Here is a 17,183-nt window from a genome sequence, read left to right as displayed (position 1 = left end):
GCTTATGGGCTCAGCTGGCCACCCTGTCTCACCCACAGGGCAAGGGCAGCTGGGTGCCCAGGCTCGGGACTGCAGAGCCAGGGGCCACACAGGTGCGGGGCCTGGGCAACTAGGAGGTCCTGGCCAGTCGGAGGAGCCGTGCCGGAGAGCAGAGCTGGCCTCCTCTGGGGTCCAGCGCTCGGCTGCAATGAGCTCGGCCTCCAGTGAGCATGGCAGCGGGGACGCCTCCCAGCAGCCCCCACTGGGGCTGGACGCCGTGATCCAGGTCAGTGGGGCGGCTGCTTCCCTGCAACCTCCTGAGAGCCCGCCACCAGGAAGGGATGCGGCACAGAGAGGGGGTGGCCAGGCAGCAGCGTGCTGGCTCCCGGGGCACCTTCCGCCTGCTCACGAGTTCATCTGGAGCGTGCAGGCCCTGACAGTGCAATGCAGGCACACCGCACACGCGGGAGCTCCAGAGCCTGGGGAGAGAGCTCGGGCGGCCGCCGCCTGGGGGTGTCAGGAGGTCGGTGTCCCTGGTACAGGTTTGCAGGCTGCACACTGGGGTGGGGGGCAAACAGCCCCCAGCACCGACACTCTGGACCTCGTTCACTGCCCTCCCACAGCAAAGCGTGGGGGCCAGTGGGGCCTCCGTGGGCGGGGCTCCCGCCGTGGCTTAGGCCCGGCGAGTATTCTGTGCTTCCAGATGTTCTGGTTGTGTCTTCATAGCACCCCGTGCGTGACAACAGTGGCTGGGAATTGTCCGTGCTCCTGTCCCCTCCCCTCCCTCCTTCCCAGAGCCCACCTAGAGCCCAGCCTGTGGCCTCACCCCGCAGACCTCACACATCTGTCCTCCCTGCACCAACGTCACCTGCTGCTCCCGGCCACCGCAGCCAGGCAGCCCTACCTCCAGCTGATCCCAGGGAGCCCCTGACAAACTGGCTTAATCGGTGTGGCTTGTTAACCCAGCTCTCAGCATCTCAAAACTGCCACGCAGGCTGGCATGGCCCTACCCAAACAATGCAGGTCAGGGACAGTCACGGTGCCTCAGGTGGCCCAGTACCGGGGTAGGGGCAGGTGTGCACACAGGGGTGGGAGGTGGCGAGGGCAGGATGTCTGAACCAGGCGATGCCGCAGGCAGAGGTGCCCTGGGGCAACCCCACCTCCCCCACCTGGAGCTCGACCAGGCCCGCCTGGGTGTCGGCTGCAATTCTGAGAGCAGGGCTGGTGAATGGAGGCTGGAGAGAAGAGGCCGGCACACGGCGGGTTACCGGACCCTGGGCCCTGTGAGGATTCCCACCCCGCGGGTGTCAGGAGAGCCGAGGCTGAAGGGTTGTCTGAGCTGCTGCAGCTAATGGCTGCTTTGAGCAGGAAACTCAGGCCAGCGCTGGCAACAGGCAGTGGCGTGACACTGGTGCTTTGCTAATTCGGCTGAGGGATGCTTTGCCTGCCCCCCAATTCCCACTGTCCCTGGGGAATCTCATCCGGAAGCCCCAAAGGCCCCAGTGAGGTCAGCTCTGCCTGCCTGGCTGACACCTGTTATTTTCGCTGTGGTGATTGAGATCTTGATGCCAACACCCGAGAGTGAGCAGGCAGCAGGCAGGCGCCAGATGCCCAGATCAGCTGTCCAGACGGCGGCAGAACCATGGGAACCCTCCCCCCTCCAGCTATGGCCTGGGAGATGGCAGGGCCTGGGGACGGCTATGGCTGGAGGATGCAGGAGCCTCCCCCGTGACCAGGGGTGGTGGCTCTGGATGAAGGGTGAGCATGCTTCCCGGGCCCGAGGACCCTCTCTGACATCCGTCTCCCTCCAGCCACAGCTGCTCTCCCCTCCTCTGGAAGCCCCCAGCAACCTTTGCATAGCACCCCAGGATGCCCTTGCCCCAGAATGCCCCCGCCCCAGAATGTCCTCCACCCCAGAATGTCCCCCAACCCAGAATGCCCCAAACCCAGAATACCCTCACCCCAGAATACCCCTACCCCAGAATGCCCCACCCCAGAATGCCCCCACCCCAGAATGTCCCCGCTCCAGAATGTCCCCCACCCCAGAATACCCCCTGCTCCAGAATGCCCCCAACCCAGAATGCCCCCACCCCAGAACGCCCTGCCCCAGAATGCCCCCCACCCCAGAATACCCCCGCCCCAGAATGCCCCCCACAGTAGAATGTCCCTCACCCCAGAATGCCCCCACCCCAGAATGTTCCCACCCCAGAATGTCCCCCACCCCAGAATGCCCCCGCCCCGGAATGTCCCCACCCCAGAATGTCCCTGCCCCAGAGCTGGAATGCATGCGAGGGAGCAGGCTTGGAGAGTATCAATCCCCACCCTGGGGTGAGCAAGTCAGACCTGGGGAGTGCAAAGACCCCTGAAATTACACATGAAGTGGGGGGAATTTGTGTGATTGCCTCGAGGGTGGGGGTGTGACTGTCCTCGGAATCTCCAGCACCCAGCCCGCAGCCGATGGAGAAAGGCGGGTGCACAGGCCCCGGACGAGGAGCCCAGCGCAGGAAGGCCCAGTCACCTCAGAGCCGGGGCCTCCTCCAACTCCGGTTCTCTTGGCTTAGTTTTGCTTAACGCTATTTTTCTAGGAATTTGTCCATTATATCTAAATGTTCGAATTTATTGGCAAAAGCTGCTCACAATGTCTTCTTCCTGCCTGTCAGATGCCTGCAGGATCTGCCGTGGGGTAACCAGCTGTCCCTGTTTGCTGGGGCGCTTGAGGCAGGGGTTTCCCAGGACTCCAGACAGCCTTGAGTCCGGAACCCAAGTCCTGGGCACAGCAGGGAGGACGTGGCTGCCGTGACGTGGCTGCCGTAACGTGGCATCCCCTTCTCACTTCTGATACTAGCTGCGTACTGGTCCTCGTCACAGGACTTTACCTTGTGTTTCATTACCCTACGCATTCATTCTGCCTTTGCTTTCCGTTTCTCTGGGTTTATTCTTCATCTAACTTAACAAAAAGTTGTGCTTGGCTCATTGATTATTCAGACCTTTAAAAAATTTCTTTTTTTCTGGCTGGGCACAGTGGCTCACACCTGTAATCCCAGCACTTTGGGAGGCTGGGGTGGGCGGATTGCCTGAGGTCAGGAGTTTGAGACCAGCTTGGTCAACATGGTGAAACCTTGTCTCTGCTGAAAACACAAAAATTAGCCTGGCATGGTGGTGTGTGCCTGTAATCCCAGCTACTTGGGAGGCTGAGGCAAGAGAATTGCTTGAACCCAGGAAGTGGAGGTTGCAGTGAGCCGAGATCGCACTGCTGCACTCCAGCCTGGGCAACAGGGCGAGACCCTGTCTCAAAAATAAATTAATTACTTAAAAATAATAATAAAAATAAATTTTCTTGAATTGTGGAAAAATACACATAATGTAAAGCTGAGCATTTTCACCATCTGAGGGACAGCTGTGCAGAGCTCAGCGCATTCACACTGCTGTGCGACCGTCACCACCATCCACGCCCGGAACTTTTTTTTCTTTTTGTTTTGAGACGGAGCGTCTCCCACTATCGCCCAGGCTGGAGTGCCGTGGTGTGATCTTGGCCCACGGCTACCTCCGCCTCCCATCTTCGGGCAATTCTCGTGCCTTGACCTCCCCCGTAGCTGGGACAACAGGCGCACGCCACCATGACCAGCTATCTTTTGTATTTTCAGTAGAGATGGGGTTTCACCATGGGGCCAGGAGGGTCTCAAGCTCCTGACCTCAAGCAATGTGCCCCCCTCGACCTCACAAAGTGCAGGAATTACAGGTGTGAGCCGCGGAGCTGCGCCCCAGAACTTCCATCTTCCCAAACTGAGACTCTGCCCGCATCCACCGTCACCCACCCCCCCACCCCAGCATCCTACTCGGTGTCTGTGAACTTGGCAATGGCGGCAGCCTCGTCCAGGTGGACTGGACGGCATTTCTCCCTCGTGGCTGGTTTATTTCACTGAGCAAAACACCCTGGAGCGGTTGTGGCAGGCGCCAGCGTTTCCTCCCTTTTCGAGGCTGAGTAATATTCTGCTTCGGGAGGACCGTCCATTCTCCTGTGAACGGGCGCCTGGGCGGCTTCCGCCTGCCGGCTGCTGTGAAAATGCTGCTGTGAACTCTGGGGTACGAGTATTCCTTCGAGCCTCCACTTTGAGTTCTTCCGGGCAGCAGCCCAGACGTGGATGGCTGGGTCGGGCGGGCAGTCCAGGTTTAGCTTTAGAAGTGAGGACCCGTCGCGCCGCCCTCCCCCATAACCGCGGCGTCTCAGGCTCCCGAGTCTTTTCCTCCCTGATGCACGCACGGCCCTCCCAGCAACGCTTTATCTGTCCGAACTGTTACTACTCACACCACCTGTAACACCAAATGTGGGGTTTTTCCTGACACCAACCAGTTCTCCAGCTCTGGACACCAGCTAGCTGTCCTGCAGTTCAGTGCAGCTCAGACCCTACCGATCCCGTGCGGGCACGGACCCACAGCCCAGGGGCTCAGTCCCGCAGGGCCGCCCCAGCTGAGACGCCAGTCACAAGTCCAGGCCTTCCATACTTCTGTGTGACCGGCCAGGAATTAGGGGTTCTTACAGCTCCCTGCTCAACTCGGTAATTTGCTACAACAGCTCACTGAACTCCAGAAGTGACTTTCCCACTTGATTACGGGTTTATTATAAAGGACACAACTCAGGACTAGCCAGAGGGAGAGGTGCCTAGGTCAAGGTAAGGGGGCCGGGGTGGAGCCTCCAGGCCCCGGGCGCCCACTCACCCATGGCACTGCCTTCAGGTAGGGAGCCCCCAGGGCCCTGGGCACAGCACCCAGCCACAGCACTGACCTGCAATCAGCAACGCAGCCTGCCTAGCCCTGGGTTTAGGGTTTTGATGGAACCTTCATCAGGCAACATTCATTAAGTCATTGGCCTTTGGTGATCAGCTCCAGAGACAGCTCCTCTCCCTTCCCAGGCTGAAAGGGCCGACGCTCTCATCGCGCCCTGGTCTTTCTGGTAACCAGCCCCCACTTTGCGGCTATCTAGGGACCCCAGCCATCTCATGACCCAATGAAGGACACTCTCATCACTCAGGACACCCCGAGGGCCCAGGTCTCGAGTCCCCAGCCCAGGACAGGAGCCGTGGATGGTGTCCCAGTGGCTAGGCCATGGTGTCCGTCACCGAGCCCCACACTGTCACAAGGAAGCCAGAGGCAGACGCTCAGCCCACCTCCAGATCCCCCAGGCCACGCCAGGTCTTTCGGACCCAGCTGGGGTCACTGTGCTAACGACATGGGCCCATCCTCCCGCTCGGGAACCCCCGGCAGCCCCGCATCCAAGGATCGGGCCCCACAACCCTCCACAGAACATGTGAGGCTCTCACAGTCCAGCTCCAGGTTCCTCCCCCGCCCCCCTCACCCCCATTCCCACGGCCCCTCCCCCAGGCCCTGCACGGACCCCCGGAGACGCACCCCTCAACCTTTGCTTCCACAGCTCCCTCCACATGGACACAGCGCCCAGGCTCTCTAGCTGGTGGGTTCTTTCTTATCCCACCTCCCCAGGAAGCCGGCGTGGGCGCCAGGGACCCCGCGAGAAACAGGAAAGACGGGTCCCTGCCCTCCTGGCCTTCCTTGTTCTGAGTCATTTTGCCGTCGGCGATCCGGCCCTCAGGCAGTTCCGGCTGAGTGCTCCGTCTTCCAAGCCTGTCTGTGTGCCAAGCCTTGTGCTGGGGGCATAGAAAGGAATGAGAATGTCGCTCCCCACCCGCAGCCTCTGCCTCAGTGCCTGGCTGGGTCCCGCCTGCAGGGGTGCCCTCGGGGTGTCATGACCTGCAGAGCAAGCCGACGCCCAGAGAGGCCGCACCCCTCCTGCCCGATGCCCAGGCCCAGAGTGCCCAACACACAGGGAGGCTTCCCCCGAGCAGTTGCTGAAATACAGCATCCTGGAGGCCCGGTGTTATCCCAGGCACAGAAAAGCTCTTTTTCCTAAGGAAGTGAGCCTGGCACGAGGCCTCGGCCCGCGGCCCTCTCTGCGGTAGGACGGCAGGCAGACGTCCGGGGGCCGCACGCGGCCAGAGGCCCTGCCCTCGGATGTGTTCTTCAGGCTGTGCCTGCTCCTGGCAAGGCCAGACCCCACCGCCCGGGGATGTGGGAGGCCCGAGGGAGGGCCGGAGGGACAGCAGCAGCCCCGCCGGGCTCCGGGGCAGGAGGAAGGGGCTGAGCCCGGCGCAGCCCACAAGCTGCCTCCCTGCCCTTGTCTCAGGCCGGGGAGGAGGCACACAGGGCAGAGGCCCGAGGGGCCACGTCCGGACCCCGCTTCCTGGAAGGCTCCTCAAGTGACGAGGACCCAGGGCTGGGTCCCAGGCCTGACGCTGCTGCTCAGTGGGGGGTGGGCGCCCTTGAGCGAGGCCGAGGGAAGCTTCCAGGGCAGGTCAGGGCGGTGGATGTGAACACGTTTGCAAATGGAGCGCTCGGAGAGCCCCGAGGGCGGACGCTGGCGCGCCTCCACGCTGTGGCCACGTCTCTCAGTTTCCACCCAGCGGCGTCCCCCATGGGGTCCGACCCGCAGCCCCAGACTCCCCTGTGCAAGAGCGTCCCCAGCAGCCCTGCAGCGCTCCGCTCGGCCACACGGGGGCACTGTGGGAGCTCGGGGAAGGCACCCTCCACCCACCCCCCACTCAGGGGGGTCTACCCTCCACCCACCCCCCACTCAGGGGGGTCCACTGTCCACCCACCCCCCACTCAGGGGGTCCGCCCTCCACCCCACCCCCCACTCAGGGGGGTCCACCGTCCACCCACCCTCCACTCGGGGGGTCCGCCCTCCACCCACCCCCCACTCGGGGGTCCACCATCCACTCCACCCTCCACTCAGGGGGGTCCACCGTCCACCCCACCCCCCACTCAGGGGGTCCACCGTCCACCCACCCTCCACTCGGGGGGTCTTCCCTCATCCCACCCCCCCACTCAGGGGGTCCGCCCTCCACGCTCTGCTGGGAGCCACCTCTTCCCACCCCTAACTGGGTCCTGCTCCCCCCACGTGAGGATGGGGCCTGAGGCCCGGTCCTGGTTGGGTTGGGGTCACCCACTGGAGAGAGGCCCACTCTCTTGCAGTGATTTTAAAGGGACATCTTGGTGCCCTTGCCTGCTGCCACGGGGCTGGCCTGGCCCCCTCTCGGTGAATCCAGATGTCTCCCCAACTTGGAATCCAGGTGTTGGGGATCCTGGCCCTTCTCTGTCCCAGAAGTTGCTGGGTTATTTTTTGGAATCCACCTTCCTCTCCCTGGGGGAGGAGACACAGGCTGGGCACCTCCCCCGGCCCCCACAACCCAGAGACTCACTTGGGAGGAGCCAGTCCGGTTCCTGAGCCTGGCTGTGGGCAAGGTGAACCTGAGACGTGGCCTGGCCTCGTGGCCTTCCCTTCCTGCCTCTCCAGGGCCCTCTAGTCTCCATGGCCACATGAAGACCCCTGTGGGTCACAGGCCACAGGCTGGGGTTTTGAGAAGGTCCCATGGGAGACCTACCGTGAGGAGCCAGCCAGGCAGTCAGCGGGGACGTCCCCGTCTCAGCCACTGCAGTCCCTGGTCTGGGTTTCGCTGAGATTGAAAGGTGCCTCTGCCCACAGGGCGCCCCGGTGGGGGAAGACCTGCTCATCTGGGTTCAGGGAAGGAGGGCGCTGTGCCCACTTGTCCCGCCACCCTCGGCACCAGCCAGCTGCTGCTCCCTGACCCCAGGCCCCAGTGCAGCCCCCACTCCCAGGCCAAGAGCCCCCTGCAATCCAATCCTGACATTGGCCGAGCCTGGCCAGGTTCTAAGGGGATCGGGGTCACAGTGGGGCTGATCCAGGCTGACGAAGGAGCCTGCTGGTGGCTGGGGCGGGGGTCCCAGTGGACACACTCCCCCTCTGCCCCCGTCCTGCCGCCAGCTCAGTCTGCTGGCCAAGCAGGATGGCATGACAGGGGTAGTGGGTTGCGGAGGGCTGGTGGAGCCAGTGCCCCCGGGTCTGGGCTTCAGCAGGTCCCTGACCGTCCCTGCTTCGGGCAGCTTTGACGAGGGTGTGTGAGATGTCCCTCCAGGGCTTCTGACCCCTGACAGTCTGGCAGGAGCACCTCCAAGGTCACCTCCAGGTGTAGGGAGTGTGCAGGAGGGTGGTGTGCAGATAAAGCCAAGGCTCGGGCTGTTGGGTGCAGGCCGGACCGGCGAGCAGGTGTGCAGTGGCTCCACCCACCCCCGTGGAGAGCTGGGGTCGTGCCCCGGCCTCCGTTTCTCCATCTGCAGTATGGAAGAGGATAAGGCGACCTCCCAGCCCGGCACTCTGGGATCTTGGCCACGATCCAGAATGGGGGAGGGGTGTAAGAGGAGAAGCCCTGGCAGCAGCCCCGAGACGCCCCCAGCCCCGTTCCCAGGCAGGTGCCAACATGGAGGCGGGCCCAGGATCCACAGGAGGGTCCTGATTCCATGGGGGGTGGGAGGTCATTTGCCTCCAGGCAAGATTCCAGCAGCTTCCATTTCCCAGGGACTGGTGGCTGGTGCTGGTCGGTGGTCCTTCCACTGCACCCTCAGAGCCGCAGCCCCGGGCCTGGGACCAGTAGGGATTGCCACGGCTGGCAATTGGATTGCCAAGGCTCCCGTTTCACAGAGGGGGACATGAGGTGGGGATGACACACCCAGGGTCACAGTGTACCAGTGGCAGAGCAAGGACCCCGGTCCAACTGCCTTAGAAGGGAGCCCTGATCCGACCCTGGGGAGGCAGAGATGGGGGGAGCCCACATTTCCCCCAGGGTTTGGGCTGTCCCCCACACACAGCCAAGTGGGCTGGCCCAACAATGAGGACGGCTGGCTCTCCCTGCTGGGCCACCCCCTTCAGGGCCAGGATCTGGTTGCCCCGGCCGGCTACCCCTAGGCCTGGCGTAGCCCCACGCAGGGCTGTGACCTCCCTGGGTCTCCAGTGCAGGCTGGGCTGAAGAGGGTGCTGCAGGCGCGGGAGGAGTCACGCCCCGCTCAGCTGAGTCTGGAGTCGTTGGGAAAGTGACCTGCAGCCCTAGCGGTCCCTCTCAGGGCAAGGCCTTCTAGCATGGAAGCCTCCGAGCCCACCCCCAGCGTCCCGGGGCGGACCGGGCAGGCCCCAAGGACCCACAGGCCCCGGAGGCGACGCCCTGCTGGGACCCGCTGGCGCAGGCGGCCGCGCGGAGCCCACGGGAGGGATCTGGGGAGCGGGCGTGGAGGACCAGCCTGGAGCCGCGGGGGAGGCAGCGTCGGCGGGGCTCCAAGCGCCCAGGGTGGCCGCACCGGCCTCCGGACACGCCGACCCCCACCTCCCTCCCTCCCCTCCCCGCCTCTCCCGGGCTCGCTCCTTCCCCCCCCCCCTCCTCCAGGTGTTTCCGTGGGGGCGGCGCGGCCCTCACACTCCAAAGTCGCGCCCCCTCCACGCCCCGTGCGCCCCACTCTGTGCCCCCGGCGCTTCCCGCGCCTCCCTGCTCGCACCCCTGAGTCCCCCGCGCCCCCGTCTGTGCTCCCCGCGCCCCCCTCCGCCCTCCCCCCTCGCCCCCTCGCCCCCCGCGCCCTCCTCCGGCTCCATCTAGGCCCCGGCCCTTTGCAGCCACCCGGCCACAGATGGAACCCATTACGCCCCAGCGCCTCTCGGGACGCCCCGCTAATAAGTGACCCTCTGTAAATGTTAGGAATGAGTCAAGTTCACGCCGAGCTGCTGCCTTCCCGTTAGCGGGTGGCGCCGCCGATGCCCGGGGGAGCGCGGGGCGGGAGCTGCCGAGCAGGCGGAGGGGGCGCAGAGCCCTTCCCGGCCTGGGGGTGGAGCGGGGCCTGCCTGTCTCTGCTCCAAGAGGAGCCTGGGGTGCCTCTTGCCACCCCGATGGGCCTCCGCTTCCTCCTCCCTCCCCCGCAGCAAAGTCCGGGGTTTAGGGCAGAATGGCTGAGCCCCTTCCAGCCTCTCTCCTGGTTGGTGGTCTTGGCACCTGGCTCCCAGCTGGGCCCAGGAGGAGGAGCAGGGACGTCCCTCCCCCCACACGGGGCAGCTGCTCCCAAAGGGGCCCATTCCCCTCCCCAAGAGAAGGCAATGGGGTAACATGCAGTGAAGGCGCCCCCCAGGACCTCCCAGGGGACTGAGACGCAGACCCTGGAACGGTTGTCAGGAGGACAGCCGGGCTCACACTGGCCGGGGCTGTGAGCAGGCTGAGGGGCTGCGTTTGCTGAGGGGCTGTGAACAGGGCCTCTCCGCATGATGCTGAGCCCGGGTCTGCAGTGACTCTCCAACCCCAGAGGTGGGGATCAAGATCTTTGGGATGCAGATGGAGGAGGCGGCCTGTGTCCAGGGAGGGTCCGGAACAGCCTGGCAGCGGGAGCCCGGTGCCAGATGACTAGAGGGTCTCAGGGAGAGCCAAGAGGAGACGGGAGTCAGGAGGCGGCCAGGTGGTTGCCCACCAGGACCAGAGCAGGAGGAAGACCCAGGAGGCACAGGGTGGCAGAGCTGCCCTGCGGAGCCGGGGAGAGGGGTCCTCCATGCCCAGCTCCCATGCCAGCATGGAGGACTCGGGCGGTCTCTGGGTGCCATGCTGCAGAGCCCTCGAGAGTGGAGATCTCCTCCCAGCAGCCCCTGCCAAGCATCTGGTCACCCTCTACTAGTTAATTTGCTGCCTAAAATGCAGATATGCTTAGTGTGGCAGGCCAGGGCTCAGCTGTGACCTTCCGTGTCCCCTCGGGGTGCCGTCCGGGCCTCTGCTGGCTTGGCACCGGCGGCTTCCATGTTCACAGGGCCTGCGCCTCCTGCAAACGGTCCGTCTTCTGTTCCATCTGGCAGGGAGCCCCTGCCCCAGGGCCCAGGCCCTCCCCCGGCTGTGCCCCTGTCCAGCAAAGCCCAAGACCCGGAAAACCAGGCTGGGGTCCCCAGGACACCCCTGCACTCCTGGGGCAGAAGGGTGGCTACTCAGCAAACACCCCCCAAGGTTGAACGCAGGTCCCAGGCCTTCCTGCCCGCTTCTGGGCCTATTGGAGCCTCTTCCCTGGCAGCTTTCAGGACCCACCTGGGAAGGAAGGCTGTTTCGCTGCCCTCACTGCCCCTGCCCACGCAGCCCTCTGAGGACAGCCTGAGGGTAGGAGCCCTAGACTCTGCCCAGAATTCACGGGCATGGGAGGAGAGGACTCCGAGGGTCCTGCTCATCTTCGGAGCCCCAAGCGCGCAGCCCCGGGCCTGCCCACCCTCCAGACGAACCCGGCCTGTGGAGGGGCAGTGGGCAGCTGCGCTGAGAAGGATGGGTTCAGCCTCTGCCCTCCGACCCGTCCTCAGCCCCTCCTCCACGCTGGAGTCTGTGACTGCTGGGTGGGGTCTGGGTCTCTCCTCTGGCTCCACTGTGCAAACAAGCCGTGAGATCACCGGCTCCAGGTGGGCGAGGATGCTGGGTTTCTTGTGGAGCAGAGGCAAAGGCATTCCCAGAGGACCAGTGACCACCGAGTCACCGCTCAGCCCAGCCCCCACCAAGATGGGGCCGAGCCCCAAGCGCAGAACCTGCTGACCTGGGCTGGGTGTGGCCCTCCTCTCCAGAACCTGGGGACAGGCACAGCTCCTCTCCACAGGCTGAGGACCGAGGCATGTGCCTGAGTGACCTGCCCAGCCTCACCCTGTCCTCTCCATGGCACGTCACTACCTTGGGGTGGCCCTGTGGTGGCCCCACTCACTCAGTGGAATTGTAAGGGGTTGCCTGGCAGCTGCTGGGTGCTGCCAGCTCCAGGTGTCTCTGGGGGTGTCTTTCAGAGACTGGAGGACACCGTCCTGAGCCCCATGGCCAGCAGGGAAGACCGGGTGCTGAAAGTGCGTGGGGAAGGCCGGCGGGCCTCGCCCACCCCTGTGCCCGCCCGCATCCGGGAGATCGTGGCCGGCAGCCTGGCTGAAGAGCCACCCCAAGGTGACAGTGTGGGGGACTGTCCGGGGCCCCGGGCTGGCCCCACCCCCACAGAGGCATCACATCAATACCCCCAGGGCGCTCAGCAGGGCCCGAGCCAGGGCGGCCTCTGTGTGGCACACTGTGGCCACCTAGGCTTAGATTCACCGGTGTTGGTGTCTTCCTCAGAGTGGAAATGCTAGACATGGGTACCCAGGGAGCGCAGATGCCCACCACCCTCCCTAGCTCTGTCATTGGCACTCCGGGGGCACAGATACCCACCCCCCAGCTCTGCCCATCATTGGCACTCATGGGGCACAGATGCCCACCCCCTGAGCTCTGCCCAGCCTGCACCCACCCCAGGCCCCTGCGCTGCCTCCAATCACCCACCTGGCAGCTGAGGAACCAGCTCCCGGTTGCCTGACGTGTGTGCCCAGGACTCCCTCGTGCATGGGTCCTGGGGACCCCTCTCCCCCCGGGTCTGTCCAGCCTCCTGCAGGCCCAGGGAACTGGCCGTGTGTGTAGTAAGGAAGGACACCCCACTGTATTTACAGAAGGCCCTGATTACTTGGGGACCAGGTCCCTTCCCCCCGAAGCAACAGGGCGGGCAGCTTCCTGGACAGGGCAAGTGCCAGTGTCCTGGCCACCCACGCACTCACTCTGCTGCCACTGGTTTGGGGCTCGGCCTGGGCCGGGACCTGGGACCGCACTGGGGTTCCAGGTGCTCAGGGGTGGCAGGATTTCAATTCACATGAGAGGAAGTAGGGCTCCGAGTGTGATTTCTGCCTCCCTGCCAGGGTCCCGGGGTCAGAGCTGTAGAAGGGGGTAGGCCAGCAGCTGGAACCCAGTGGCCAGCCCAGAGTCCCACCGTGGGGACAGAGCACAGGGCAGGGTGCGGGTGGACCCCAGGCCGGCCACCCGCGCTGACCCGGGCGCCGTCAGCAGGGGTGCGGGAGCCGACAGCCACTGTGGCCCGGGTGCAAGAGGAGAACGAGCTCCTGCAGGAGGAGCTGGACCGGCTGCGGGACCTGCTGGCCCAGGCCGGCGCCGAGCGGGATGAGCTGGCCAGCAGGTGCCACGTGGTCAGCGAGCAGGTGAGTGTCTGCAGCAGACTCCGGGCAGGTGGGTAGAGACAGTCCAGCCCTTGGCGAGGGGTCACTTGTCAGGACTGCCAGGATTTCTAAGACTGGCACATTCCAATCCTGGGCAACAGACAGGGAAACTGAGGCAACAGATAGGCGAGCTGAGGCCACGCAGGACGTGCCCAGGCCTCTCCCTGAGGCCCAGCGTGTCCCCTAGGTCAGGTCTCACGACCCAGCTTAGGCCCTGACTTGTCCCCGCACCTGCCCGGGAGCACTGCGGGACGGCCTGTCCAGTCCTGACCCTCGGGGCCCAGCGCTTCGCCCAGCACGGGCACAAAGCCGGGACCTGCACAGCAGAGGAAGGCCGGCCGGCAGGCGCCGACCCCACCTCGGACCGAGCTCGGGGAGAAGTGGCTCCAGCCCAGCCCCTGGCCCTTTCCTGACCACTGAGGCCGGGGGGCCACTGGGATCTCAGGACAGGGAAGGGGCCAGAGGCAGGGCTGTCTCTCTAGTCCCCTGGCGGCTGTGGCGCCTTCCAGGGTGACCTGGGAGGTGCGCGAGCCACATTTAGTCAGGAAATGTGGAGCTGAGAGGGCTGCACTGTGTAGACAGGGAACCAAGGCAGAAAGGTGAAGCAACCCGCTGGGCTAGGGCCTCCCTCTCTCCTGAGCCGCTCAAGGCATGCTGGCTTGTGAGGCCGGACCAGGCAAGCAGCCGGTACGTGGAACGGGGTGTCCAGCCCACCTTGTGGAGACTCAGGGCCCCCGCCGCACCCATGCCGTCTTCAGAGCCCCCCGGTTCTGCATGGCAGGTCAGATGACCCCACTTTCCTAATAAGGAAGTCGAGGCAAAGAGCCAGTCAGTGACCACCCAGGCCACACCGCCATTGCTGGGGTGGAGATCTGAACCCCTGAGCCAGGTCTGGCCCCTTCTCAGTCACATGACCAGTGGCCACTACTGAATGCCTGAGGGGTCCGCAGTGGGCCTCGCCTTCTGGAAGCGTCCTTCCCAGGACGGACGGCAGCACCCACAGGGGGGCCATCCGTTCTCCTAGGGCCCGGCTCTCCGCTCCCCCCCCTGTTCTCAGGTCATGACCCCCCTTTGGAAACACGTTCCATTGTTGGCGGCACCCCTGGGGGCCCCTGAGGGCAGGACCGCCTGATGGGGGCCCCAGCACATCCGGGAGCTGCCAGCCAGCCAGCCCACTCCTCCTGGGAGCCCCGACAGCTGTGGGGAGGCTTCTTCCTGGCACGGGGTGGGGAGATGTTGGGAAGAGGCCGGAGGGAATAGAAGCCGCGGAAATCCTGCGACCGATTAGTAAGCTGCGTGAGTCAGATCCGAACTCGCCAGCAGCCCAGTACACGCCAGCTCCTGGCGGCTCAGCAGGCAAAGTGTGGGTGCCAGGAGGCTGGGTCTCCTCCAAGCTACCCCCGGGACAGGCAGAACGGGGTCGCAGCGGCCCGAGTGCCTGGCTGTGACATCCCCATCCTAAGGTGGCACTCCCAGACCCCACCGGCTCCACCACAGTCTTCTGACGCCGCCTTCTCTTCCGGCTGCTGGCTGAGGGGCCCCTCGGCTCTGCCGTGCATTCAGCCGGGGCGCAGCCACAGGAGGCCCCAGGCCCGCTGCCCTCCCCTCCGCCCCTCCACCTGGGCCTTCCCTGGCCCTTGGTTTCCTGGGCCCGGATTCAGTCTTGGCCTCAGTGGTGGCAGAGTGGCCCTGGACAGCCGGCCCTCGTCCTGGTGGGTGTGGCCCTGCCCTGTAGGTGAGGTGCTAGACTCAGGCAGGAGCCCACGGGAGGACACCCACGCTCACTCACTCTCCAGCGGGTGGCCCAGAGGTGGCCCTGTGACTTTCCATCCTGCGCTTTGTGGGGGAACCCAGCCCTGAAGCCCCTCCCCCTGCCCTGACAGCTGGGCTGAGTACCTGAGTAGCTGGGACAGGGGGGCCTCAGTTTACCCATCTGCAAGCGAAACGTGGCCATTCTCCAGCAGCCCCCAGAGCCGTGCCCCCACTTGGCCACCATGCTCACACCGTCCTCAAAGCCTGACGGGATTGGCACGTGACTGCAGGGCCCGGGCCCCTTCCCTCCCCTGCCAGCTATGAGCACTCGGGGCAGAGTATGGAGGCCGCCTGTCAGGCTCATTGTGTGGAGGGGCCTGGGCCTCGCCAGACCCAACCCAGCCTCTGCTGTGGGACCCCGGGGAGCCGCGTCTTCTGCTCTGGGGAGCCCCCTCGCCCGCCCCCGGGGAGCCTTGTCTCCCACCCCTGGAGAGCCCCGGGGTCGGCTTTGTGCCCAGGGTGCCCAGCCCCTGCCCGGCAGGCTCTCCCTCCTCCTCAGCTGCAGGCCCGGCTGCGGAGGTCAGAGCTGGAGCACAGCGTGGATCTGGAGGAGGCCCTGGGCCGCCTGGAGGCCGCCGAGCAGAGGTGAGGCCGGGTGGGGACAGCCTGCCCCGAGGGGCACCGCGCCCCTCTGCCTTGGGGGGTGCGGGCAGCTCTCCCCGCAGCATCCGGGAGTTCCGTTTCCTCGTGGGAGTCGTCCGGGCCTCACGGGCAGGGCAGGGGCCTGGAGAAGGAGCGACTGGGAGTGGGGACCGACCCGCGGCTGGTGGGGGGCCTGAGTGGAAACGCGGGGAGACGCTGGCCCCGGCTCAGCGTGGGCCTCTGACCCAGGCCCCGCATCGCGGCCTCAGCGCGGCCGTCACTGATGTCTACACACAGCGTCGCTGTCAGACCCGCCCCTCCACACGCCACGGGCAGGGTCCCCCACGGGGAGCCGCCTCTCCACGCTCCACCGTGCTCCCTGCCACGTCCCTGCCACGTCCCTGCCACGGGTCAGCCTGGCTCACGAATGGCAGGGAGGGAGCGGCAGAGAGCCAGCGCTGACGTCAGGGCGCGGTGACAGACCCTGGCCCCAGCCGCACCTGGGTCCAGCGCCCACCCGACCCCCCTCGCTGCCCACTCTCACACCCTGCAATGGCGCTGACCATGACAAGCCTGGGTTTACTGAGGGGGCCTCTGCCCGGCCCCGCCCTCCCCCTACAGGTTCGAGGCCTGCGGGTGGCTCACCCCCGGGGGGGATCCCTGCCCTGTTCTCTGAGTCGCCCGGGCTCTCCACGGCCCCCCACCAGCCCAGCCCACCCAGGGCCCCTCAGCTCATGTCTCCCTTCGCCAGCTGTCCCTGCTTGCTGCCTTCCAGCCTCTCTGATTTCATAGTCAGGGGCTCCTGGTAAGCAGATGTCACACCCAGACCCTAACAGCAAGCCCCCACCACTGCCCGGGTCCCCCACTGCCCGGGTCCCCCACTGCCCCGGCCCCCACACTGCCCCTGTCCCCCCACACTGCCCCTGTCCCCCCACACTGCCCCGGTTCCCACACTACCCCGGTCCCCCCACACTACCCCGGTCCCCCCACACTACCCTGGTCCCCACACTGCCCCTGTCCCCCCACACTGCCCCTGTCCCCCCACACTGCCCCGGTCCCCCCACACTGCCCCTGTCCCCCCACACTGCCCCTGTCCCCCCACACTGCCCCTGTCCCCACACTGCCCCTGTCCCCCCACACTGCCCCTGTCCCCACACTGCCCCGGTCTCCCCACACTGCCCCGGTCCCCCCAACTGCCCCGGTCCCCCCACACTGCCCCTGTCCCCCCACACTGCCCCGGTCCCCACACTGCCCCGGTCCCCACACTGCTCTGGTCCCCACACTGCCCCGGTCCCCCCACACTGCCCCGGTCCCCACACACTGCCCCGGTCCCCACACACTGCCCCGGTCCCCACACACTGCCCCTGTCCCCCCACACTGCCCCTGTCCCCCCACACTGCCCCGGTCCCCACACTGCCCCGGTCCCCACACACTGCCCCGGTCCCCACACTGCCCCTGTCCCCCCACACTGCCCCGGTCCCCACACTGCCCCTGTCCCCCCACACTGCCCCTGTCCCCCCACACTGCCCCGGTCCCCACACTGCTCTGGTCCCCACACTGCCCCTGTCCCCCCACACTGCCCCGGTCCCCACACTGCCCCGGTCCCCACACTGCCCTGGTCCCCACACACTGCCCCTGTCCCCCCACACTGCCCCGGTCCCCACACTGCCCCGGTCCCCCCACACTGCCCCGGTCCCCACACTGCCCCTGTCCCCCCACACTGCCCCGGTCCCCACACTGCCCCTGTCCCCACACTGCCCCTGTCCCCCCACACTGCCCCGGTCCCCACACTGCTCTGGTCCCCACACTGCCCCTGTCCCCCCACACTGCCCCGGTCCCCACACTGCCCCTGTCCCCCCACACTGCCCCTGTCCCC

At 65.8% G+C, this 17,183-nt stretch overlaps 1 protein-coding gene across 4 annotated transcripts in view; it reads left to right on the top strand.

Annotated features, from left to right (window-relative positions):
- CROCC2 (ciliary rootlet coiled-coil, rootletin family member 2) overlaps positions 1–17,183 on the top strand; it is an 80,799-nt gene continuing 63,616 nt past the window's right edge. For 3 of the 4 annotated variants that reach the window (XM_074398737.1, XM_074398736.1, XM_074398738.1), the window contains exons 1-4: positions 1–265; positions 11,675–11,825; positions 12,747–12,895; positions 15,225–15,310. In XM_074398737.1, the coding sequence (XP_074254838.1) occupies positions 5–265; positions 11,675–11,825; positions 12,747–12,895; positions 15,225–15,310 (647 nt within the window). In that variant the 5' untranslated portion in view covers positions 1–4. The remainder of the gene's footprint in view (positions 266–11,674; positions 11,826–12,746; positions 12,896–15,224; positions 15,311–17,183) is intronic. The other variant, XM_074398739.1, reaches the window with a different exon arrangement.

Source organism: Saimiri boliviensis, chromosome 5 (genome assembly GCF_048565385.1).
Source record: "Saimiri boliviensis isolate mSaiBol1 chromosome 5, mSaiBol1.pri, whole genome shotgun sequence".
Classification (NCBI taxonomy): Eukaryota; Metazoa; Chordata; class Mammalia; order Primates; family Cebidae; genus Saimiri; species Saimiri boliviensis.
The sequence above is the reverse complement of the archived record's forward strand: the minus strand, read 5'-3'. Positions and strand labels throughout refer to the sequence as shown.